Genomic DNA, 26,383 nt, shown 5'->3' with positions numbered 1-26,383 from the left:
TTCCAGGACACTGACCTCTAATTTTCTTCCGCCTGCACTGGTGCCTCCTGCTTTCTTTTGTTGGATTGTTTTCTTCCTCTTATCTCCAAATGTTGGCATGTCTTTCTTCCTCCTAGATGATCTCACCCAGTCCTTCGGTAACCATCTATGTGTTGATGATTCAAATTTTGTGAAGCTCCAGCTTCTTCCGTGTAGTACGAACTTGTTTTTCCATCTATGTGCTCTATATTTGTCTTATATATCTAATAGGCATCTACAATATAACATATACAGAACAAAACTCTTGTTTCACTGCTCCCTCATCCATCTCTTTCCCTGATCTTCCCATCTCAGTAATTAGCACCGCCATTCACAGAATTGTCCTGGCTGCAAACCTCTACCTTTATGAGTAATCTTTTGTTCCTTTTTTTTCTTTTTCCACGTATCCAATCTATCAGCAACTTATATGAATGTGTGCCTTAAAACGTCATGAACCTATTTCTCAGCACCTCATCCACTGCCACTTTCATCTGAGTCGCTGCCATCTCTTGACTGGACTACTGAGGTGTTGCAGGTTGGGTCTTTTGGGAAGCCGACTTTGAGACAGTTTAGCATGCAGAATATTTATTAGGAAGTAACCTCGGATAAACATTTATGAGCGGGCAGAGCAAGGATACAAGATTGGGCATGTGGAGAAACAGAGCTACAGTTTTGGTCCAGTGGCAGTGTTGATGGCTCCTGTGGGGAGGTCTGAAACTAAAATGACCTGTCAGAGTTGTCCTGCTTTGGACCAAAGTGGTCTGGCCCTTATACTTCCATCTTAATCAGTCATTGGCTATGGATCACATTGGGAAAGGCATGACATTGGGTCAAGTGGCTCTTTACACCTGATGACGTCCCTAAAAATACTGCCCATGAAGCCTTTTTGTTGGCAGCACTGTTAGCAGTTAGGGCAAGTCCCTTCTTGTAGGGCGAGCTGGATGGCACATAATTGTGTTCACCACAGACCACCCTTGTTCCACTATTAGACTTCACTTCTTCATATACATTTGGGGAGTAGCTCTTCTGACATTCTGATTGAGTCTTATCCTGGAGGAAAATTCAAAGAAAAAGGCTAGTGAGGTGAACTGTGGCCCCCACTACTATAGCTGGTCTCAGGGTGGCAACTGATACTCACTATCTGTCACCTCTGCTATCGATTGTAACTCTGCCTTACCTTCAGCTAGTACCTCTGATGTTCTTGGTATTTTAACTGGTTACAATACCCTTTTTAGGCCAGAGTTGTAACACTTGTCCATACATTTTCAGAATTGGTTGAGGGAGTGTCAAGAGATCCCCAAGAGGATCATCTGTGTGCCAAACATACTGCTGTTGGCACCCATTGTGTATTGGCAGCCCTGCCTCATCCTGATCATTATGGTTGATTGCCCCAGCCAAAGATGATCACTCCTCTTCTTATTCCCTAGGTATAAGGAGACAATATGACCAGGCAGTACTTGTAGTTATAGTTTAATGATACTCTTATACTATGTTGTAGGCAAAAGTGTTCCTTCTTTGGGGACCAAGACTCTTCCTGAAGAACCTAGAGTCACAGATATCTCAACCACAAATTGGGAATCATGCATGATAAGTGAACCCACTTTCTGCTTTTACCCCTTGTTGCCAGACTCATGTGTTTTTCGTATTGGAGTCACAACATCATATAAAGCCTTTTAATTCAGAATATATACTGCATCTTGGAGGATAGTGCTTCTTTTTTTTTCTCTTTTTTGCTTTGGAGACGGAGTCTTGCTCAGTTGCCCAGACTGGAGTACAGTGGTGTGATCTTGGCTCACTGCAACTTCCACCTCCCGGGCTGAAGCAGTTCTCCTACCTCAGCCTCCCAAGTAGATGGGACTACAGGCACCTGCCACCACATCCAGCTAATTTTTTGTATTTTAGTAGAGACAGGGTTTCACTGTGTTGCCAAGGCTGGTCTCGAACTCCTGAGTTCGGGCATGAGCCACCACGCCCGACCAGTGCATCATCTTGATAGAGTACACCCTCTGAACTGGTGCTTCAGCTGTGCCTTCATCAGGCTGTTCCAGTGCTCTGTTAGTCTGCCTACCTCTGTTTGGTGTGGTTTATGATATGACCAGTGAATCCCATGGTTACCTCCTTTGCTGTAAACTGGGTGCCTGGGTCCTTTGGTGTGATATGCTATGTGAAGTCCTGTGCCACAGGAACAAACACTCCTTCAGAGGAAAGGCAAATCCAACTCAAATGTTTCTCTATCAAAGTAAAATATTCTTTCTTCTAGAGTGGAAAGGGCCCAGTGTAGTCAACTTGCCAACCATGTGATTAGTCTTGAATGGGGCTATTTTAGGGGCTTAGAGTTGGTCTCTGTCACTGTTAGGCTAGATATTTGGTTTCACAGTAGCTGGATCAGCCTTGGTAAGTAGGACCCCTTGCAGTTGGAGTCATGTTGTCTCTGTACTGTGTCTGCTTTGTTCATGTGCTCAGAGTGCTAATGCCAAGCAGAGTCATTTTTTCTGCTTGGTTGCTTAGTTCCTCTTTCATGGTATATGTTTTCTGGTGCTAACATGTTATACAGAGAACTTCATACTTTTCATCCAGTCTCATATATTTGTCTGTCTTAGTCAACTCAGGCTTCCATAACAAAATTCCATAGACTGGATGGCTTCAACAACAGAAATTTATTTCTCGGTGTTCTGTGGGCTGAGAAGTCCACGATCAAAGTGCCAGCAAGGTAGTTGTCATGCTAAGGCCTCTTCTCTTAGCTTGTAGGCACCACTGTCTCACTTTGTGCTTGCGTAATCTCTTCTTTGTATGTGCAGAGAGAGATTTCTTTTTCCTGTAGGAACATTAATCCCATAATGAGAGCCTGTACCTTGTGACCTCATCTAACACTGATTACCTCCCCAAAGGTCCCATCTCCAAATACACATTGGGAGTTAGGTCTTCAACCTATGAATTTTGGCAGGACAGTTCTTTCATTGTATCGTCCATATGCCTCTACTCTAGACTTCCTTGTCCTTGGTCTTCCAGTCTTACTTCTCTGATAGCTAGGCCTTTTGCCATTTCCTGTGTAAGGTGGCTTCTCATGGTAGTTTTGATTTGCATTTCCCTAAATATTAGTAATGTTGGGCATTTTTTTTTGGACAGATTCACTCACTCTGTTACCCAGGCTGGAGTGCAGTAGAGTGGTCTGGGCTCACTGCAACCTCTGCCTCGCTGGTTCAAGTGATGCTCCTGCCTCAGCCTCCCAAATAGCTGGGACTACAGGCACTCGCCACCACACCCAGCTAATTTTTGTGTTTTTAGTAGAGACAGGGTTTTGCTATGTTTGCCAACCTGGTCTCGAACTCCTGACCTCAAGAGATCTGCCTGCCTCAGCCTGCCAAAGTGCTGAAAAGACTGTCCTTTGTCTTTCGAATGGTCTTGGCACCCTTGTCAAAAATTGTTTGACCAAATATGTGAGGGTTTTTTTCTAGGCTTTCTATTCTGTTCAGTTGTTCTGTATCCCTGTCTTTATGCCAGTATCATACACTGTTTTGATCAGTGTAGCTTTGTAGTAAGTTTTGAAATCAGGAAGTGTGAGTCCTGCTACTCTGTTCTTTTTCAAAATTGTTTTGGGCTCTTTGGTGTTTCTTGTCTATTTTTGAATAGAGCAAAGTCATTGGGATATTCACAAGGATTGAGTTGAATCTGTAGATCACTTTGGGTAGTATTGACATTGTAACAATATTAAGTCTTCCAGTCTGTAAACATAGGATGTCTTTCCGTTTATTTGTACCTTCTTTGATTTCTTTCGAAGTATTATAATTTGCATTGTACAAGTCTTTAGCCTCCTTGGCTAATTCTTAGTTTATTCCTAAGTACTTTGTTCTTTTTGATGCTATTGTAAATGGAATTGTTTTCATAGAAATTTCCTTTTTAGATTGTTCCTTGTTAGTATATAGAAATGGCAACTAATTTTTCAGTTTTTCTTTTATCTAACTATGTATTTGTATCTGTTAATCAGGCTGTCTTCTTCCTCCTCCCCTCCCCTTTACCCTTCCCAGCCTTTCTTTGGTAACCACTAATCCACTCTTACTTGTATGAGATCACATTTTTAAAATTCCACATATGAGTGAGGTCATGTGGTATTTGTCTTTCTATTTCTGGCTTATTTTACTTAATATAATGTTCCCCTGGTTCATCCATATTTTTGCAAATGACAGGATTTCCTTCTTTTTAATGGCTGAGTAGTATTCCACTGTGAATATATGCCACATTTTCCTTGTCCATTCGTCCATTGATGGACACTTAGATTCTGTATCTCGGCTATTGTGAATAATGCTGCAGTAAACATGGTGGTGCAGATATCTCTGACATACTAATTTCATTTCCTTTAGATATATATTTAGTAGTATGATTGCTGGATCATTATGGTATTTTTATTCTTAGTTTTTTCAGAAACTCCGTAACGTTTTTCGTAATGTCTATGGTAATTTACATTCCCACCGACAGTGTGCAAAGGTTCTCTTTTTCTCCACGTTTTTACCAACACTTATCTTTTGTCTTTTTGATAATAGCCATTCTAATAGGTGTGAGGTGATACGTTACTGAGGTTTTAATTTGCATTTCCCTGATGATTAGTGGTGTTGAGCATTTTTTCACATACTCGTTGGCCATTTATGTGTCTTCTTTTGAGAAATGTCTGTTTCTGCCCTTCACACATTTTAAAAATTCAGGTCGTTTATTTTCTTCCTATTGAGTTGTTTGAATTCCTTACATATTTTAGATAAACCCCTTATCAGATATATAGTTTGCAGATATTTTCTCCTGTAGGTTGTATATAATCATGTTAATAATGCTATGGAATTTGGTTTGCTGATACTTCGTTGAGGATTTCTGCATGAATGTTCATAAAGGGATATTAGTCTATAGTTTTCTTGCACAGTCTTTGCATGGCTTTGGTGTATCAGGGTAATGCTGACCTCATATAGTGAATTAGGAAGTGTTTCCTCTTCCTTAATTTTTTGGAAAAGTTTGAGAAGGCTTGGTGTTAGTTTTGTAAAATGTTTAGCAAAAGTCAACAGCGAAGACATGAGTTCCAGGGCTTTTCTCTGTCGGGAGATTTTTGATTACTGATTCATTCCGCTTACTGGCTATAGGTCTATTCATATTTTCTATTTTTTTAGGATTTAGCCTTAGTAGATTTTATGTTTCTAGGAGTTTTTCTATTTCATCTAGGTTATCAAATTTGTTGGTATACAGTTGTTTGTAATGCTGTCTTATAATCCTTTTTGTTTCTATAAAATTGGTAGTAACGTCTTCGTTTTCATTTGTGATTTTAGTATTTTGAGCCTTCTCCCTTTTTTTCTTAGTCTGTTTAGGTAAAGGCTTTTCAATTTTGTTGATCTTTTCAAAAAGCCAACTTCTGGTTTAATTTTTTTTTTCTATTGTTTCTCTATTCTCTAATTTGTTAATTTCAGCTCCAGTTTTTATTATTTCCTTCCTTCTGCTAGCTTTGGCTTTAGTTTTTCTTTTTTTTCTTGTTACTTAAGTTTATACTTCTTTTTCTAGTAACTTAAGTTTTAAAGTTATGTTGATTTGAGGTCTTTTTTATTTTTTAGTATAAATATTTCTAGTTGCACATTTACTCCTTAGCACTGCCTTCACTGTGTCCTATGTTTTTGTATGTTGTGTTTTTATTTTCATTAATTTCTTAAGTATTTTACAATTTCCCTTGTAATTTCTTCTTTGATCCGTTTACTTAAATCCTCTGACAGTCACTTTATCCACAGGGAGAGGGGCTTGCAAAAATGGGGAAGGTACAACAACAAAGGCCTTTTTATGCCTCTGTGGTCTGAAGCAGCAATTAGCTCTCAGCGCAGGGATCCCGGATAGTTAAAGGACAGGGTCCTTTTTGGTCATGCTGGCCCCTGCAACCTGTGTGCAGGTTGTTCCAGGAATTTGTGTACAGCACTCTGCCACAGGGCTAGGGTGAGACCTGGGTAGTTGCTATTGTGCTAAGAGCTGAAGTTTACCAAAATTACCACATTTTCTTGTTTAAGTCTTCACCTGGGAAGATACTAGCCTTCACTAGCCTACGGAGTTCCAAAATAGTTAGATTCTGCCAGTGCAGTTGTTACCTAGATGGGGAGACAGATTTACTCCACCATCTTCCCAGAATCCTGTCTGTTTTATTGATACATAACCATGCTCATTCATGTGTTGTGTATGTTTGCATTTGCACCACAGTGGCAGAGTTGAATGGTTGTAACAGAGACTATATGGTCTGCAAGCCTAAAATACTAGCTATCTTGTCTTTTAAGAAAAAATTGTTGATCTCTACTTTATATTCTTAAGAGTAGCATTACTTTTTGCCATCCTACATGATTAACTACCTCAACTGGACAGGGGCAATTTTAGGGATTTTTACTTGGGCTTCCTCATTATAATAGTTCTTATTTTGTAGACCAAGGACCCAGTGTTGGAGTCATATCAACCACTAAGTGTGTCTATACCTGTTAAACATTTGTAGACTGTAGAAATCACCACTAGGTATGCTCGTGGATATACTGGTTTGACTCTGCCAGATCTTGGCCAGGAATCTATTACCTGGCCCCCATATGTTCTCACTCTGACACGGTCCATGATGATTTATGCTTTGGGTCAGCCAAGTGCCAGTGCCAACTAGGACCCTATGTCCAACAGACTTCAAAATATTTGCATATTTTTCTTTCCTTAGCATACTAAAGTAAATGGTTGTAGCTTCTTTTGGAAGAAGGAATAGGAGAATTATTATTGTGTATTGGCATTCCCAAGAAGAAGGTAATACCTATCTTCTTGAGAACCTGGCCTTTTCTTCAATCAATAACAGGAAATATATCATAGTACATCCTATAAGACTTTGGTATAAACTCTGGATTCTCATTACCTCTCTTGACCTCATCCACAATTATTCTCCCCTGCATTCACTCTCTTTTAGTCACACTGGCCTCTTTTCATTGATTTTATACCAAGAGTCTTCCCTGTGCTTAGAGTCTTCCTCCCTCAGATAGCTTATTATATTAGTTGGCCGCATACAGGTCTTTCCTGAAAATTTATTTTAGAAAGGCCTTGCCTGGTAACTTCTTTCAAAGATAATCTCACTGTGGCCAGGCCCGGTGGCTCATGCCTGTAATCCCAGCACTTTGGGAGGCTGAGACAGGCGGATCAGCTGAGGTCGGGAGTTTAAGACCAGCATGACCAACATGGAGAAATACCACCTCTATTAAAAATACAAAATTAGCCAGGCATGGTGGTGCATGCCTGTAATCCCAGCTACTCAGGAAGGCTGAGGCAGGATAATTGCTTGAACCCAGGAGGTGGAGGTTGCGGTGAGCCGAGATCATGCCACTGCCCTCCAGCCTGGGCAATAAGAGCGAAACTCGGTCTCAAAAAAAAAAAAAACAAAAAACATCATCATCATCATCATCATCATCTCACTCTTATCCATCATTCTGTATCCTCTTTCATTTTCTTCATGGTTCTTATTCCACTATCATTTTTTGTGCTCGTTTGTCTGTCACTCTCCTCCACTAGATCCAGAGGAGCAGAGATTTTTTTTCCTTCTTTTTTACTATTTCCTGGATATTTAGCATAGTCTCTAGCATGTAGTAGGTGCTCAATTAATATTTGCTGAATGAAGGCATACTATATTTTCAGGTAATTGAAAATATTTTGTATAAAAATTGCTTAATTTTTTATGTCAGTAAATATCTGCTGTTTATAAGTTTTTAGTGTATGTCATTTAATAAAACTAATATATTAAAATTGATGAACAGTATAATGTGTTTAATTGAAAACTACGATTACTCAACAAATAAAATTAACAACACATAAGAATGAAGATTATTAAGTATTTATACAAATGTGTATGCCAAGCAAATGATAGGGAAAAGGTACATGATTACTATATGAAGTTTTTTAATGGAAGTATTGTAGATTTTGAAAGGCCTGACTTACTACTTACCATAGTACATATTGAATATGATAAAGTATGTAAAATACTAGGCAATGCCTATGCCTGGCACGTAGTAAGTACTTAAAAAACTTTAGCTGTCATCACCAGCTCATTGTATAGGAGTATTTCATGTGATGGCCAAGTTTTCTAAAATTTTTAAATAGCTTAGTTTCTAAAGTTCTAAGTAGTTCTAAATATAAGTTCATCTTGAGTCCATATTTCTCAATTTTAGATGATGTTAAAAATCTTTAGATTCGCATCAACTCTTGTTTCGACAGAAGTGAGGCAGACAAGAGACTGATTATCTAAATGATTATATGTTGCTAAATGCGTTCATTGTATTTCAGGGTGCCATATTTTTTTCTTTGTAAGGATATTAATTCATCCTTGGAACTTAATTCTTAAACATGTCAGCACTTTATATCTTTAAAAGTGTAAGAAAAAACTTTGCAGATATGAAAGTTCAAATTGTAATCACCAGCAAATGCTGCTGATCACTAGTTTAAGTTACATGCTAGGTAGGAAGCAATGTGTGGTATCCATTTACATGAAAGAGGGTAGTATGAAAAGTGTATAAATTAGTGTGTATTAGTCTAAAAAATGTATTATCTGCTGATGGTGAACATTTGAAGTTTTATTTTCTTGATTGAGCCTTTTCTAATATCCTTTTTTAAAAAATGGGTTTTTTAAGAAAATTATAAGATTTCGTATCTTGCTTTTTCTCGTCGGCTATCATGTTAGACTTTTTCTCGTTTCTAAACTCTTTACATGATCATGATTTTAATAGGAACATTGTTTTTCATCCTGTAAGTTTACTCTAATTTGTCAGTTATGGCTTTGTGGATATTATTTATGTAAACAATTTCTTAGTAATATACATAATGCTCAATGAACATTCTGCAGAAATTTTTGCATTCATATATGCTTTTCCCTTAGATTTTAAAAATAAAATTACTGTTAGGGTATACGAGCGTTTGTAACAGTATTGATGTTACCTAATACCAGTTGGCCTCCAAAAAGATTATAACTGTTGACATTTCTAACAATAATGAGAGTATAAATTTCAGTTTATCCTTTCCTGCCTTGCTTGTTATAATTTAAAAAAAAAAAAACTCTGTCAGTTTGTGAGATTTTTAAAAAAAGGATAGGCCAGGTGCGGTGGCTCATGCCTGTAATCCCAGCTATTTGGGATGCCGAGGTGGGCGGATCATGAGGTCAGGAGATCGAGACCATCCTGGCTAACATGGTGAAACCCTGTCTCTACTAAAAAATACAAAAAAATTAGCCGGGTGTGGTGGCGAGCGCCTGTAGTCCTAGCTACTCAGGAGGCTGAGGCAGGAGAATGGCGTGAACTCGGGAGGCGGAGCTGCTTGCAGTGAGCCGAGATCGTGCCACTGCACTCCAGCCTGGGCAACAGAGCGAGACTCCAGCTCAAAAAAAAAAAAAAAATAATTTGATTACTAGTAAGGCCGTACATTAAAAATAATTTTTTTGACCATTTTATTTCTTCTATAAATTACTTGTTTGTTTACTTTGCTCATTTTTCTGTTGAGTTGTTCCAGTTGGTCATTAATGCTGTTCTAGTATTTTAATATCCTAATTTTCATTAAGTAGTTTGTTTTGTTTATTGAAGATTTTTTAATTGGAAAAAACTGTACATTTTAATATAGATGTATTTAAACTAATTTCATTTTAAGTTTTTACCTAGTAGAAGCTGTTTTAATTTTATAAATAATATTAAGTACTTGTGTATGAAACTTTGTTAAAGCGTATTTATTTTGTAAACTAGGAGCCTTTTGTGGCAGATGAATATATTGAACGTCTTGTATGGAGAACCCCAGGAGGAGGCTCTAGAGGTGGACCTGAGGCTTTTGATCCTAAAAGGTGAAATAAAAAAATTTTTTTCCCCACAGATCTAATCTGGTACACATTAGTGTTAAAATAGAGATAACTGTTGAGATTGCTTTTAACATTCCTCTACAAGGATTTTAGTTAACAATTGGCCAATAAAAGACATAATACAACAGAGCATTAAAAGTTTGAGATTTTGATTTTTCTTTGACATTCTTTTAATGAAGCAATTTTACTGGTATTCAGGAAGTAATTTTATTGAGTGTAAGAATTTGACATTTCTTCTAATGAGTCATAAACTAGAAATGGTTATACTTCTAAAATAAAAACATTAAATACATTGTTTTAAATATAGTTGTAAATTAAGGGAACAAAGTCACTGAACTCTGAAATGTATATTATTATTTTTATACGGTACATTTACCTTCTTGACTGTTTTAAATAGGCTATAAAATGTATTTCTATTGTAGGGGTTTAATGGGGATTCTGGGTGAGGCTTTTATTCACCTCTGAGATATTCCACCAAAAAGTCAATAGTTAAAGCCTGGCTGTATTTTCAAACGTCATGTTTGCTTTAAAGCCATGTGGCCTGGACACAACTATAAGGAAGTTATGAAATTACAGAAAGACTTGATCTTTTGATGAAGAAATTTCTAACAAGATGCCAAAGAAAAAATTAACATGATCATTTCAAGCTCAAGGAACACTTCTTATTAAGACTTTATGATTATAAGTTAACTGGTCAGTTCCTAAGGATTAATAATAGGTAGATTGATACATATTCAAACTTTCCTCTATTAGATTATTAGAAGAATTTGTAAATCATATTCAGGAACTCCAGATAATGGATGAAAGAATTCAAAGGAAAGTAGAGAAACTAGAGCAACAATGTCAGAAAGAAGCGAAAGAATTTGCCAAGAAGGTACAAGAGCTCCAGAAAAGCAATCAGGTAAACATTTTGTTAAGAAATGGGTATTTTATATAGGCTATAATATCTTTATTTCCTTCCAGTTTTAAGCTCTTAAAAAAGTCTAGTCACATGATAGTAACTGTCAAGATTTCTCTCTCCTGCTTCAGTCCCATGGGGTAAAATGTTAATGAATTGTTATCAAGTACTCTTGGCATTGGCTTTCCATAGTGTTGGTTTAGGATCGTGGTACTCTTCTCAGGATAGAGTGGTATCCAGTTGAGTGTGGTCCTTGATTCTCCTCTAATAATGCAAACTTTCAAGAGTGACACTTCAGTAGACCCCTAGTTTTAGGGACTCTTTATTAGCTTGGATATTTAGGTAGTCATTTGCATTCTCTTTAATCATAAAACAAAGTAATATGAAACCAACTATTGTCTGGATTAGGTTTTCCCTAGAGAAAAAACTTCCCTGGGAAGTTTCACAAAAGTCATGAGGTATATGCTCCAGTAAGAATTCTAGTGTAAACTATAGGAAAAACTGCCTTGATCTGTTTTGGAGTAAAACCAGATCACTAGATTGGTCCTGAGGCTAAGCAGACCAAACTTCTTAGTCACTCTTAGGTCCTAGACTTAATCTGGAACCTCTGAATCCCATTCACAGGCTGGGCCTTATCTGGAATTTGGTTGCCGTGTCTTTTTTTTTTTTTTTAAGACAGAGTTTCACTCTGTCACCCAGGCTGGAATGCAGTGGTGCGTTCTTGGCTCACTGCAACCTCCACCTTCCAAGTTCAAGTGATTCTTCTGTCTCAGCCTCCTGAGTAAGTAGGATTACATGCACATGCTACCACACCCAGCTAATTTTTTTTGTATTTTTAGTAGAGATTTTGCTATGTTGGCCAGGCTTGTCTTGAACTCCTTACCTCAGGTGATCCCCCTGCCTCGGCCTCCCAAAGTGCCAGGATTACAGGTGTGAGCTACTGCCGCTGGCCTTGATTGCCCTTAGTTTGGAATATTGTTTAGCTTTGCTGCCTCCCAGGGATCGTTAATTTTTTAGTGTTAGGGATTAGCACACTGATTTCTGCTAACGTTTCAATTTTTAAGATTGCTTGCTTTACTTAAACATACGCGGCTATGAGAAATAAGGAAGTCAGTAATTTAAGGTAAGGAATGCATTTTTAAGTAGTTAAGGTCACAGTTTCCAAACACTTCTGATGCAGTTTTCCCTTGCTAGTAATAATAATTTAATAGTTAAGCTAATAAACTCTGGAACCAGTCTGCCTGAGTTTTAGTTTCAACTCTGCCACTTATGAACTGTGTAATCTCAAGCAATTTAACCTTTTCACGACTCAGTTTTTTTTAAATCTGTAAAGTGTGTTGTTGAGAGTATTATATGAGTAAATATATGTAATATGTTTAGAACAGTGTCTAGTGTAGCACAGAGAAAGTCCTCAATAAATGTTTACAGCTCTTCCCCACCTCAATTTAGGGTTAGAAAAAAAGTCCCACACTAGATTATCAGCAATTCTGCTGTTGGCAATTACAAGGCATTCATTGCATTCAATTTCGATACGCCACAGGACGATCAGTGTACCCGGGTAGAAGGGAAAGAATATTCTAGAAAATAATATACCTTTGCCTTAGTAGAATAATTGCTACCTTTCTGTTTTCAAAATTGGGAAAGAACTGTTTTACTTTATATATAAATATCACATTTTCAAATATTTAAAATAAATTGGTATATTTTACTACTGACTTTTTTTTTTTTTTTTTTTTTGAGGCAGAGTTTTGCTCTGTTACCTAGGCTGGACTGCAGTGGTGTGATCTCAGCCTCCTGAGTTCAAGCAATTCTCCTGCCTCAGCCTCCCAGCTGGCTGGGGTTGCAGGGCCCACCACCACACCTGGCTAATGTTTGTATTTTTAGTAGAGATTGGGTTTTTACCATGTTGGCCAGGCTGGTCTCTAACTCCTGACCTCAAGTGATCTGCCTGCCTTGGCCTCTTACTGACATATTTTTTACTCTTTTCAGTTTAGTAGCAAGAGAGCTCTTTAGATGTCTGATCCTTTTGATACTTAGCTAATTGTTTTTAGAATCATTATTTGGGGCTAAATGGTATTGAGTGTTTTGTTAAAACAGGATGAGGAGTAAACAGCTTTTTTTGTTTGCTTTTTTGTTGATTAATGTACTCATGATAAATATTATTTTAATAGTTAATGGTATAAAAGTTTGCAATTTGGTTAACAGATTTTCAGATCATGTCACACTAATGAGCATGAATTTTGTAGATCATCTCATATATAACTTCTGTTATCTTTAGTTAGTAGCAATAAGATTAGTAGTTTAGATTATAAACTGAGCACACTGATTGTATTTTATGCTTATGCACATTTTTCCTAGGTTGCCTTCCAACATTTCCAAGAACTAGATGAGCACATTAGCTATGTAGCAACTAAAGTCTGTCACCTTGGAGACCAGTTAGAGGGGGTAAACACACCCAGACAACGGGCAGTGGAGGCTCAGAAATTGATGAAATACTTTAATGAGTTTCTAGATGGAGAATTGAAATCTGATGTTTTTACGAATTCTGAAAAGGTAAGTGCTGTCAGAGGATAAAACCAAATCACAGCATTAATAACAGTGCCCTAATTATGAACTACACTAATTGCTTTCCAGAGTTAGACTTCAAATCACTGAGAAGCTGACTTATTAAAAGTTTTTATTGTTCTGAAACGTAAGCTAATACAGTCGCTTGTAGATTGCTGATGAAGTGTTAATGTTGAGATTTTTAATTGGGTTTCCTGGCATTTTTTTAAATGAATTTTTTTGTGGCTTAAAAATGCTGTGGTAACTGTATTCATAAGTATCTCTTTACCATACATTTCTTTCAATATTAACAGAATTTCTGTAGTCTTTAAATAGGGACAGTCTGTTGGGTGGTGGTGGGGTAGTCTGACCTAAATCATTGATCAGCTGAGATGCTTTTCTGTAAAGGAAGAAGGAATTCAGAACTTCTGGTTTTTATTACTTGAATAAAGATCTCTTATAAATAATTAAAGCAGTTTGGACCAAGGAGAATTGAAAAAAAATTCTGAATTAATTGTTTAGGTTAATCCTTTTCATAGCACTAGTCACTGACTCCTGGTCTAAGGGTACATGGTATTGGTTGCTCTACAATCTTAAAAGAAGGTAATTTAGCTCACTTTCTTCGCCTCAGGGGAAAAAAAAATCAAAATGTGTGAGAAAATGGACATTCTTATGGCTCGTATGTGTACATAGCAACATTGTCCACTCCTATTGAATACAGACTTGAATTATTCCAGACTTACTCCATAGAATATTTCAGATAGTGGAATGTAAAAGCTAAGTATTATTGACACTCACTTTGAATTAAGCAACAGTTTTTTGATATAACTCTATAGGGTTACAGAATGTGTAATTTTTAGAGTTCTTTGGAAAATAGTTATGTGTGTACAGATAATTCCTCTAAAGAAAAGGCGTTTTTGAAAAATTTAGTATTTTGAGTACAGGTGGTTTTTTGGTTATAAGGATGAGTTGTTTAGTGTTAAATTCTGAGATTTTAGTGTACCTGTCACCCAAACATTGTACACTGTACCCAATATGTAGTCTTGTATCCCTTATTCCCCTCTCAACTTCTGCCTTTAGAGTCCCCAAAGTCCATTATATCACTCTGTATGTTTTTTTTTGTCCTCATAGCTTAGCTCCCGCTTGTAAGTGAGAACATGGTATTTGGTTTTCCATTCCTGAGTAACATCATTTAGAGTAATGGCCTCCAGCTCTCTCCAAGTTGCTGCAAAAGACATTATTTTGTTCCTTTTTGTGGCTGAGTAGTTTTCCATGGTGTAAATGTACCATATTTATCTTTATCTGCTCGTTGGTTGATGGGCACTTAGGTTGGTTCCATATATTTGCAGTAAATTAATTTTTGGCCTGGTTCTACCAGTTAGCCATCCTTAAGAACTCATGTAGTATTAGATTGCCAATTATTAGATAAACTCCTAGCTATATCAATTTCTAGACTCTGGACCAGTCACCTTCCCAATGGAAAGAAAAGGAGAAAGCACCCACAGAGCTAGACCAATGTGTGATTGTGGGAGGAATTAGAATGGGTTAAGATATCAACACATCATATTCTTTTTCTTCTCACCCCCTAGTCATTTTTGTTTTTTTTAATTGTTCTTTTTTAGAATCTTGGTTGAGTGTGGTGGCTTAGGCCTGCAATCCCAACGCTTTAGGAGGCTGAGGCAGGACGATTGCTTAGGAGTTTGAAAGCAGCCCGGGCAACATGGTGAAACCCCGTCTCTACAAAAAAAAAATATATATATATATATATGTGTGTGTGTGTGTGTATATATATATGTGTATATATATGTATGTTTGTTGGCTGTGGTTGAGTGTGGTCACCTGTAGTCCCAACAATTTGGAAGGCCAAGGCAGGAGGATCACTCAAGGCCAGGAGTTTGAAAGCAGCCCGGGCAACATAGCAAGACCCTGTTCGTCTCTACAAAAAAAATATATATATATATATATATGTGTGTGTGTGTGTGTATATATATATGTGTATATATATGTATGTGTGTGTGTATGTAAGCTGGCCGTTGTGCCACACGTCCATAGATCTAGCACTCAGGAGGCTGAGTCAGGTGGATTGCTTGAGCCTGGGAGGTTGAGGCTGCAGTGAGCTGTGATAGCCACACTGCACTCCAGCCTGGGTGACAGACAGACCCTGTCTCAAGAAAAAAAAAAAAGAATCTTCTCATATTCTGGGAAAAAAAAAAACTATTGTTTGTTTACCTCTTCCTTGCATATATGTTGTTTTTTGTTTTTTGTTTCTCTTTTTTACCTAGAGTGGCAGCTTACTGTACCTCATGTGGATAATACTTGATGACTGTGATTATCTTTAACACTATTAGCAAGGGTAGTCTCTCACCTCACCCAAATATCAGTAACTATTAGAATATAGTTTTGACAGCTTTTGTTACCTATTGTTGTAGTATGTTTTAACTGACTAAATGTCATATATTGTAACCTTAAGAGATACCTGTGCTTTACAGAATTTCTATAAAATAATTTGCTATGGAAATTCAATATAAACAAGTGCCATTTACCTTTATACTACTTAGTACGTTAAACAAAATTTGCAAACAGCACAATGATGATGACGACTTCTTAAAAGAACAAAAGCAAACTCCTTATGGAAGCATAGAGCAGGCTGTGTGCCAAGTGTATTATTTCTGAAGGGGGTATTGGTGAGGAGAAAATGATGGACTTTGCTAATACAACTAAATGGCATGGTGAGGACAGATACTGCAGTGATATTTGTGCCCATATACAGCAGAACAGAGTGAGTGTTTGGTAGTTGAAAATGACAGTGACCTGCTGACTAGGAGAAAAGAGATGACTGAAGCAGAAATGCTATATTCACTATAATTTGGAGCAAGAAGGGAGAAGAGGCTCTTCTCTTGTTATTCACAGTTGTTTGTCAGAGTTGACATGCCTACTTAGAAAAATATATATTGGGCAGGGCATGGTGTCTCAGGCCTGTAATCCCAGCACTTTGGGAAGCCAAGGTGGGCAGATCACTTGAGGCCAGGTGTTCAAGACCAGCCTGACTAATATGGTGAAACCACATCTCTGCTAAAAAAAAAAAATACCAAAATTAGCCAGGTGTGGTGGCACATGCCTATAATCCCAGCTACTTGGGAGGCTGAGGCACGAGCATTGCATTAACCCGGGAGGCGGAGATTGTAGTGAGCCAGGATCATGCCACTGCACTCTAGTCTGGGTGACCGAGCAAGCCTCTGTCTCAAAGAGAAAAGAAAAAATATATATATTGATGTTCTTAGCTCTTCCTTCATAGTTATGAGTCTCACTGTCTTTTCAAATGTAAAAGAAAATGAATCTTCATAAAGTGAATTATTAAAATTGTGCCAAAGTAAAACAGAGAACTAATTTGAAATTTAAAGAATAAATGAACATTATAGAACTCCTCTACACTGTTGTGTAAATAAGCACAGATATCTGCATTAAAGAATTTTAGAACTCTTGCCTAAGTTCCTTACTTCCACAACTTGAATAAATATACACATTTCTGACTGGGCTCGGTGACTCACGCCTGTAATCCCAGCACTTTGGGAGGCGGAGGCGGGTGGATCACCTGAGGTCAGGAGTTCAAGACCAGCCTGACCAATGTGATGAAACCCCGTCTACTGAAAATACAAAAATTAGCCAGGCATATGGCATGCGCCTGTAATCCCAGCTACTCGGGAGGCTGAGACAGGAGAATCACTTGAACCTGGGAGGCAGAGGCTGTAGTGAGCAGAGATCACACCATTGCACTCCAGCCTGGGCAACAAGAGTGAAACTCCGTCTCAAAAAAAAAAAGAGAAAGAAAAGAAATATACACATTTCTATATTATATTTCATCTTGGGGCTTTACATTAAACTTTATCTTTTCTTTTAGAACAAGTGTTATAAATTCATATGGTCAGTAAATGACAGGCATTTAGCTTAAAGTAGGATATATGTGGCAGTATGCCCTAAATTATTTTTATAAATCTTGTTTATTCTTTTCGGGTTCATAAACTTAGAATTTTGAGATTTACACTTGGCTTTCAGTGAGCAATGATTTGAATTTCTTCGGAATAAACTTGAACTATGGGTTTCATTGGGAAGGGATTATGGCATCAAAAAAATCACAGAATTTCAGTACCAGAAAGATAAATGTTTATATTTTATTGACATTATTGGTAACACCCCAAATGTATTCTTGTTGCTCATAAAGTTTTATTTGTTGTGGATTTTTAAAGGAAATTTTTTTAGGGAAGGGACTGTGGGCATTTGCAGGGCGATATTACTAATTTCAAATATGTAATTATTTTTTGATATACCTAAAGGTTTTTAAAATGATTGCTTTTATTTATTTTTTAATAGATAAAGGAAGCAGCAGACATCATTCAGAAGTTGCACCTAATTGCCCAAGAGTTACCTTTTGATAGGCAAGTTCATTTCTTAAGAGCTAATTTGAATGTATGGTATAATTTATAAAATAAAATTGTGTCTTTTCCTGTATGATTTTCTTTGCCCGTTAATTAAACAGGAATTTCACTTTGTACAAGATGCAGTATAAAATAATTTATTGAAAAAATACAGTCTTTTCTTAATATCTAAATTTAATGATAGGTCTTGAAATAATTTCAATCCCTGTCTTCTGAAAAAAATTTGATGAAGGAGAATTTTGAAATCGACTGAGGTAAAATTTGGATTTTCACATTTTGGACTATGAGAAGCAGGTAGACGATAGAGAGAAGACTTCCTATTTCTTGGTGAAGGTTCTTACGCTGTTGGAGGCCTTGGACACCTTTGAAAAGCTGATGAACACTATCACCTTTCTTCAGGAAATTAAGATACACACAGATTATTGTATACAATTTCATGGTGTTTTAGACTCTAGCCTATCCACAGAACTCTTCCTAGGGACTTCACATTAAGAACCCCCTTTTTTTTTAAATGCAAGGCCCCAGAGCCATTACTAAGTTAGATTTCATCCTAAAATAAACTATCCACTGAGAAGGAAATTTTTTCATGATTTCTTCTAGTGTACGGAATGTCAGACTCTTTAATAAACTCTTGGTAAATTAGTACTTCCTCCATGTGAATATTTGAAAGAAATATGATTTACTATATTACAAATGATACATATTAATAGACATATGTTATTTTGTTGATACTTGAAGATCTTCAGGAACAGATGAAGTATGGACATACTGCTATACTTAAAGCTTAACCATTATCTCCCAAACATGTAATGAATTCCCCCTAAAAATGTGTCTATTTTATTCTCAACTCTGATTATCATGAAGAATTAGCAATAATGATCATCTGTCATTCTTAATAATAATCTGGTTGTTGCCCAGCATTATGATTTAACTTACTGTAATAATTTTTAAAGCCACCCACCAAAACTTCTCTTTAACTGTATCTCGTTTCAGAATTGAACTATTTACTTAAATGAATAAAATATCTAGCTCAAAATAGGCTCATAATAATTATTGACTGCATTCCCCTCCCCTGTCTTCATTCTATTTTTCTACTCCAGAACACACTTTCATATATAAATATATATGTGTATATACACACACACACACACACACACACTCATATTCACCACCACTCAGGAACATACTTCTCTTACAGTTTTGTTTTAGCCTCTTCACCAAGCCTTGGAGTTGAATATATATCCTAATTAGATTCAATTTTTTGCACACAGATTAATATGGCCTTATATGTGATCTGATCTACTGTGACTTTGATACATCATTTTTGTATAACAGTCTAGATTTTTATTTCCTTCATTTGTCTTTGGCATCTCTTTTGCCAGCCACTCTCCTCTCTCTGCAAACAATTGCACACAATCTGAAAACATTTCTTTTTCATGCTATGCATTTCAATTAGATATTTGAAACTTGAAAAAATCCTACTGTGTGGTATTTTAGTTTTTTAATTTGTAAAGATCGAATGGCTACTCTGCTAGGCACATTGCTGGGTCTTTTTATCTTTTGTCATTAATACATCATTATCATATAGTATATTATTTGATCATCTTTTTCTTTTGAATAATAATGATGGAACTTTATTTTTAAAAATACCAACCATGGGAGTGGGGAGGGAATCAAATAATAAAGTGTGTTTAAAATGCCAGCAAATATAAGTAAGAACAGTAAGTCAGTTTTGGGACTGGCTGGATTGTTAGTGTCTTATGCAGAGCAGCTGATTCTTTAAAAAGAGAATTGATTTTCAATGTAAATTTCCTAAATGAGAACCAGCTACCCCATATGAATTACCTACATTAAGTTCTATCACCTGCCGTGCTTCCTATCAGTATTCTCTCCTCTGATTTGGTCTTTTTTCTTTTTACAATAACCTTTTAACTTTATAATGGTTTTGGATTTACAGAAAAGTTGCGAAGATAGATGGTTCTCATATACCCTGCACCCATTTTCCCCTTTGGTTAGCATCTTACATTGCCATAGGATGTGTGTCACAACTAACGAACCTCGTCGTTGGTTTTTGTCTTTCAGATTTTCAGAAGTTAAATCCAAAATTGCAAGTAAGTGATGTATTTATTTTACCTTTTTTTAATAAGTAAAAAAACTACATGTGTAAAAATGAAACAAATAGCGAAAGGAGAAAAAGCAGGAACAATGTCATCTTCCTACCCCAGTAGGCCACTGCATAGAAGATCCCTGAGTTTGATTTCTCTTCCCTGAAAACAACCATTACCAATTTTTTGGATATTCTTGCAGAATAATCTATGGATATACAAGCATAAGACATAAATTCTATATATGTGTGTGTGTACATATATATGTGTGTGTATAGATATTTATATGTACTTCTACCCTCATTTATTTTTAAATAATTGCTACCATGCTACATAAATAGCTTTATGCCTTGCATTTTTAATTTAACAGTGCGTTTTGGAAATTGTGTGCTTTCCATACATCTATCTCTGAATAAGATTCTCTTTTTTTTTTTTTTTTTTAAGATTATGTAAGCATTTCAGTATCTGTTTAACTCCTTACATGATTAGTTTGGTTCTTGCCAGTCTTGGATTTTATTTTAGGTTAGATCATTCTAGGTTTTTGAAAAGACCACTAAATTTGCAGGCTCTGTGGTAGCCGGGGTCACTATTTAGAGTAGGCCACTGCATAGAAGATTCAAAGATTCATCTGTATTCCCAAAAAGTCTTAGAATAAGGGTGACACAGCTAGTTAGACTTCCTGGGAATATTTTTGATCACAATAGAGTAGTGTGAAGTTCAGGTGTTCATTGAGAACCATACTAGCCTCAAGAATATAGTGAATAAGGCCAGACATGGTGGCTCACACCTGTAATCCCAGCACCTTGGGAGGCCGAGGCAGGTGGATCACCTGAGGTCAGGAGTTCGAGACCAGCCTGGCCAACATGGTGAAACCCCATCTCTACTAAAAATAGAAAAATTCGCCAGGCATGGTAGTGGGTGCCTGTAATCCTAGCTACTCGGGAGGCTGAGGCAGGAGAATCGCTTGAACCCAGCAGGTGGAGGTTGCAGTGAGCCGAGATTGCGCCACTGCACTTTGACTGGGTGACAGAGAGAAACTGTCTCAAAAAAAAAAGAAAATGAAAAAATATAAATACTGCATATTATCAGGATGAGATTTGGTGTTCAGTCATCAGTCCACTATTATTCAAGGTAGAGGCATCAGAACACTAGTAAAGAGTTCTGTAGTCCTCTTCACCCTTTCCGTATGTAGGATTTTTCATGTGCGTTGCTATCAGAAATAACATCTGGAGGATTTTTTCCAGTTAGCTACTGGTTTAAGTAACAATGGCATATGACAGTCAGACTCTGGAAACGCTCAGTAGTTTTGCCAGTTTGGAAGTTTTTTGTCTTGAAAATATAGATTTATATGCCACAGTGTATTATAGGGGCTAGGTTCACTGCCTATAATCTCATTAGTTTTTGTAATTCCTTCAAAAGAAATTTATATTCATAGTCGTTATATTTGTAAGTAATGTAGATACTGTTAAATGACGTGGGTGCCTTGTATGCTTCAGTGTAGCTGAATGACTTTATTTTTAGGTAAATACCATGATTTAGAATGCCAGCTGATTCAGGAGTTTACCAATGCTCAAAGAAGAGGTGAAATCTCCAGAATGAGAGAAGTAGCAGCAGTTTTACTTCATTTTAAGGTAAATACTAAGAATTAAAAATGAAGACTAGTGTTCAAGGCTATGGAAATTGTGTAAGTTCTATATATTATAGTTTCTGACCTCCCCCATTCATTATATAACTATATCACAGTGATAATTTTCATTGTTTTGAGTAATTTGTACATTTTATACTCTGTAAATGGTATTAAATGTTATATATTTAATATTTAAGGCTTTATAGTCAATATTAATATTGAATTAAAATTAATTGATCAATTACATATTGACGAATTTTTATAGTTTGATAAGGAAAATCATATTGTCTGCCTTTTTGCTTTCACATATTATGATACAGGTGAAAAGAAAGAAAATTTGACTGTAAATATCTGGTAGAATATAGGAACCAGAGAGTAGATGGAATATGACTAGTAAGAGAGTTAAATCCAGGGGACCTCAGGACCTTGTATTACAGAATTGTTTTCCTAGAATTTGAACTGAGGAGAGAATCCCTGTGTAGGAGTAGATTTCTGCAAAGAAAGTGCTTAAAGAAATGATTCTTCCTTCAGTCTGTTTCTTTGATTTGTATCAGATTAGGGAAAGGGAAGCCTATTTGTTGGACTTTTCATTTTGGTAAAATCTGAATGAGTATTGAGAATGGCTCTTGAGACAGTAGTGCACTTCATATTGCTTTCCTTACTGGTTTTTATGTATGATTTATTAATAGGCAAAAATCTCATTATGGTGAGCTTGATGACAAATTAGTTTGTTTAAAACACATTTTATTAAAATAGGTTCCATTTAAAAAGTAAATTTCCAAACTGCCAGCTGAATACAACTGTCCAGATTCTTGCAAGGAAAACTAAATGCTAGAGAAAGGCCAGGCTTAATGGCTCATGCCTGTAATCCCAGTACTTTGGGAAGCTGAGGCGGGTGGATCAGTTAGCTCAGGAGTTCGAGATCAGCCTAGGTAACATGGTGAAACCCCGTCTCTATAGAAAATACAAAAATTAGCTGGTGGGGAGGCATGTGCCTGTAGTCCCAGCTACTCGGGAGGCTGCGGCAGGAGGGTCGCTTGAACCTGGGAGACAGGTTGTAGTAAGCCAAGATCACACGATTGCACTCCAACCTGGTGACGGGAGTGAAATCCTGTCTCAAAAAAAAAAAAAAGAAATACATATATATGTATATATACACACACACATGTATATACACGTATATATGTATATACACACGTTTTAATATATATAAATATTTTTATATGTATATAAGACACATACATATATATATATATATATGTAAAACCTTTTCCCAAGACCTTGACTGTGTGTGTGTGTGTGTGTGTGTGTGTGTATATGCATGTGGGTGGGTGGGTGTGAGGGGTATGTTTTGGAGTTGGAGGAGATGGCTAGATGATCATAGGACAAAAATCACTCTAAAGAACTCAGTTACATACTTCATCTTTCTTGTTTCAGTCTAAAGTTCAACAAGGATATGTACCAACTGATAAATTTTATCATAGAAAGTGGCTAGGGAGACGATACCTTTATCAAGTTACTGGTTTTCTACAGTTAATTTTATTTAAGTCCAACAGGTGTTGCTATCAGCCATTTACTGGTAAATAGACATAGCTTTATGACATATAACACTTCTTTTATTGAAATAATAATTATTATAATTGAACCAGAATAATAACAGTGTGTTTCTTCCTTGTAGGGTTATTCCCATTGTGTTGATGTTTATATAAAGCAGTGCCAGGAGGTAACGTAACAGTACACTTTATTGGATATTATTTTTTGCTAATTTGGTGTTTTAAAATCATTTAGAAATTATATGTTCACTGTGTAAAATGCCTCTGCTGTTTAGGGTGCTTATTTGAGAAATGATATATTTGAAGATGCTGCAATACTCTGTCAACGAGTGAACAAACAAGTTGGAGATATCTTCAGTAATCCAGAAACAGTCCTGGCTAAACTTATTCAAAATGTATTTGAAATCAAACTACAGGTAATTTTAAATAGTAACAAAGTAAATAGTTCTTAAGGCAATATGTAATTTTTTTCCTGTATTTTAAAAGTATTTTTAAAATTTAGTTTACTTATGTAATGACCTTAGAAATAGTAATCTAGTTAAGGAGAAAGGAATCCTCATGCTTTTTAAAAAATGTTTTGTTATTCACCAAGAAGAAAGTGCTAATCAGTAAGTATTATCAGAGAACATGCTTGAAATTTGTGTAGTATTCGTAGTAGTAATATAATATATTGTGGTAAGATAGCCTTGAAGACTTTTCTTTTTTTTGGTCTCTGCCTTCACCAATAGATATCATTTGTGAAACTGAACAAGAATTCCAAGAGCAGTCTGTAGAATTTTTAATAATATGGTACTAACGTGAAAAGGGAAAACACAGAAATTTAATTTACCCACATATCACTGTACTTTCAGATAACATTTCCTAAACTATGTTTACTACTGGATTAAACAACATTCAATAAATGCTTGCCTTTTTTTTTTTTTTTTTTTAAACACAATTCAGGAATTTGGATAGTGTTGTCATTCTCTAGAAGTGGGGATGTAATGTACAGCATTTCACACTTTTACTGTCCAAGAAACCCTGTTTTAGAGTAATGCCTATAGATGTCTGAAAGAACACTAGTATTACCTGGAGCTCAGTTTGGGAAATGCTGCTTTAACGAGTTGACTCTATTATTTGTACTCTCAGTTTTGTTTTTTTGATCTACCTTACAGAGCAGAATAGGCCAATTTAAAAGGAAAGGTATTTCTAAATTCTTAATACTTATTCCTGAGACTGATATAGATCCTCTACAGGTAAATACGAGAAGCTGTAAAATTTAAAAACCTGTTATAAAATATTTTATGATTGGTCTGTTTTCTGTACATTACCTTTTTGATTGGATTGTAAGTCAGAAAGGTTCAAAACTGTGGAGTGAATTTTAAAAGAATATCTTGAGAAGTTACAGAATTTAATATTTGCCTAATTAACAGAATATTAACCTTTTTCTTTTAGAGTTTTGTGAAAGAGCAATTAGAAGAATGTAGGAAGTCTGATGCAGAGCAGTATCTCAAAAATCTCTATGATCTCTATACAAGGTAAATTTTTAATGATTAGAAAATAATAGATAACAGATTTTTTTTGTTTTTTTGATAGAAAATGAGGAAATATTCAGGTATTTTTGAATAAGTTTGTCACCAGTTTACCTTTTAGCATTAAATGCTTAGCTGTATAGACTAGTTATCGTACAAGACTGTATTGTACAACATTCTTAATACATTAACTTGAGAAATTGGATGTTATGCTTTATCTTTTCTTTAAGCATTAGTGTAATTACATTTATCTGCAGTCAAAATTTTAGAAACTGCAAAAGGAAGTGATGTAATCTTAAACGACAGTTTCAGCTCTAAGTCTTACGTAGGAATTTTTCTTGTGCTTTTATAAATGTCAGTGTTACTCTTAGAGATTGTCTCAGAAGCTTCATACGGAGTTTTGTGGGGTTTTTTTCCCTTGACTTTTCCCCACCCTATTACTCTTCTTCAATGTCTTCATTTTGGGAGAAGGTTTTTCCAAAGTTACTGTAATGAGGAAGTCCATCTCAACAACAACACTGTTTTGACCCTATCTTCAGCAACGAGAAATAGAGAATTGAAGGGAAAGTCCACAAGAACAAAACAAAAGAGGGTGAACAGACAGTAGCTCTCTCAGTACTCTGTTTTGGGTCACATGTGATGAATGGCATTAGACATACTTGAGGCCAATCTGCCACTGTTGCCATTTCTGGACTAGTTCATTGCCTCACAATTTCTTATCCTAGGAATTTGTAACAGTTCTCAAAACCATAAAGTTGTTCATAATATTTCACTGTACTTTTACATGTAACCCTGTAGAGTTGATCTCTGCATCGTAAGTACTCTCCCGGAGTTTAAGAAATGGTGGCTTAATATAAGTCATTAAAGTCACATTGTAAAAATTTGTATTCCTTAATATTGTTACTATACCTAAAACATATATTAATCTTTTTCTCCCCCTTTTTCATGAAAAGAACCACCAATCTTTCCAGCAAGCTGATGGAGTTTAATTTAGGTACTGATAAACAGACTTTCTTGTCTAAGCTTATCAAATCCATTTTCATTTCCTATTTGGAGAACTATATTGAGGTGGAGACTGGATATTTGAAAAGCAGAAGTGCTATGATCCTGCAGCGCTATTACGATTCGAAAAACCATCAAAAGAGATCCATTGGCACAGGAGGGTGAGTATTTTTGTTAAATACTACTGTTAAAACTGAAGACATTAATAACTTCATTATATTTGGGCAAATTTATCAAATGTTGACTATCATTAGAATTTTTTATGAAGAGTTCTTTTAATCCAGATTCGTATATTATTGATCAAATCTTGCTCTTAAACCCAATGTTGAAATGACCTAACATAATATAATTAAAATGTAGGCCAGGCGCAGTAACTCACGCCTGTAATCCCAGCACTTTGGGAGGCCAAGGTGGGCTGATCACCTGAGGTCTAGAGTTTGAGACCAGCCTGGTCAACATGGTAAAAGCCCATCTCTACTAAAAACACAGAAATTAGCTGGGCGTGGTGGCAGGCACCTGTACCCAGCCATTCGGGAGGCTGAAGCAGGAGAATCACTTGAACCCAGGCGGTGGAGGCTGCAGTGAGCCGAGAGCACACCACTGCACTACATACAGCCTGGGCGACAAAGCAAGACTCTACGTCACAAAAAAGTAAAGCAGATATTTGTCAATAAAAAAATAATTTTTTAAAGCTATCAAGCAGAACACTAGTAATATAAAAAGTTCCATAGTTTCTTTCATTTTTTTTTTTCTAGATAGAATAAGTTCCAGGTTATTGACCAGGAAACACTTCTTTTTTTTGTTACTGTTGCAGGTGTGAAAAAAATAGAAAATAG

At 36.2% G+C, this 26,383-nt stretch overlaps 1 protein-coding gene across 3 annotated transcripts in view; it reads left to right on the top strand.

Moving 5' to 3' along the window:
- The window catches only part of EXOC5 (exocyst complex component 5), a 64,463-nt gene that overhangs the window by 11,141 nt on the left and 26,939 nt on the right, over nucleotides 1-26,383 (top strand). Inside the window, exons 2-11 of one of the 3 annotated variants that reach the window (XM_011961871.1) lie at nucleotides 9,765-9,859; nucleotides 10,628-10,775; nucleotides 13,131-13,325; nucleotides 17,685-17,749; nucleotides 19,832-19,860; nucleotides 21,376-21,485; nucleotides 23,160-23,204; nucleotides 23,310-23,450; nucleotides 24,469-24,551; nucleotides 25,499-25,708. In XM_011961871.1, the coding sequence (XP_011817261.1) occupies nucleotides 9,765-9,859; nucleotides 10,628-10,775; nucleotides 13,131-13,325; nucleotides 17,685-17,749; nucleotides 19,832-19,860; nucleotides 21,376-21,485; nucleotides 23,160-23,204; nucleotides 23,310-23,450; nucleotides 24,469-24,551; nucleotides 25,499-25,708 (1,121 nt within the window). The remainder of the gene's footprint in view (nucleotides 1-9,764; nucleotides 9,860-10,627; nucleotides 10,776-13,130; nucleotides 13,326-17,684; nucleotides 17,750-19,831; nucleotides 19,861-21,375; nucleotides 21,486-23,159; nucleotides 23,205-23,309; nucleotides 23,451-24,468; nucleotides 24,552-25,498; nucleotides 25,709-26,383) is intronic. The other 2 variants (XM_011961873.1, XM_011961874.1) reach the window with 2 other exon arrangements.

The sequence above is a fragment of the Colobus angolensis genome, unplaced genomic scaffold (genome assembly GCF_000951035.1).
Source record: "Colobus angolensis palliatus isolate OR3802 unplaced genomic scaffold, Cang.pa_1.0 Scaffold57, whole genome shotgun sequence".
NCBI lineage: Eukaryota > Metazoa > Chordata > Mammalia > Primates > Cercopithecidae > Colobus > Colobus angolensis.
Note: the sequence above shows the minus strand (reverse complement) of the source record. Positions and strands in the feature narration are given on the sequence as shown.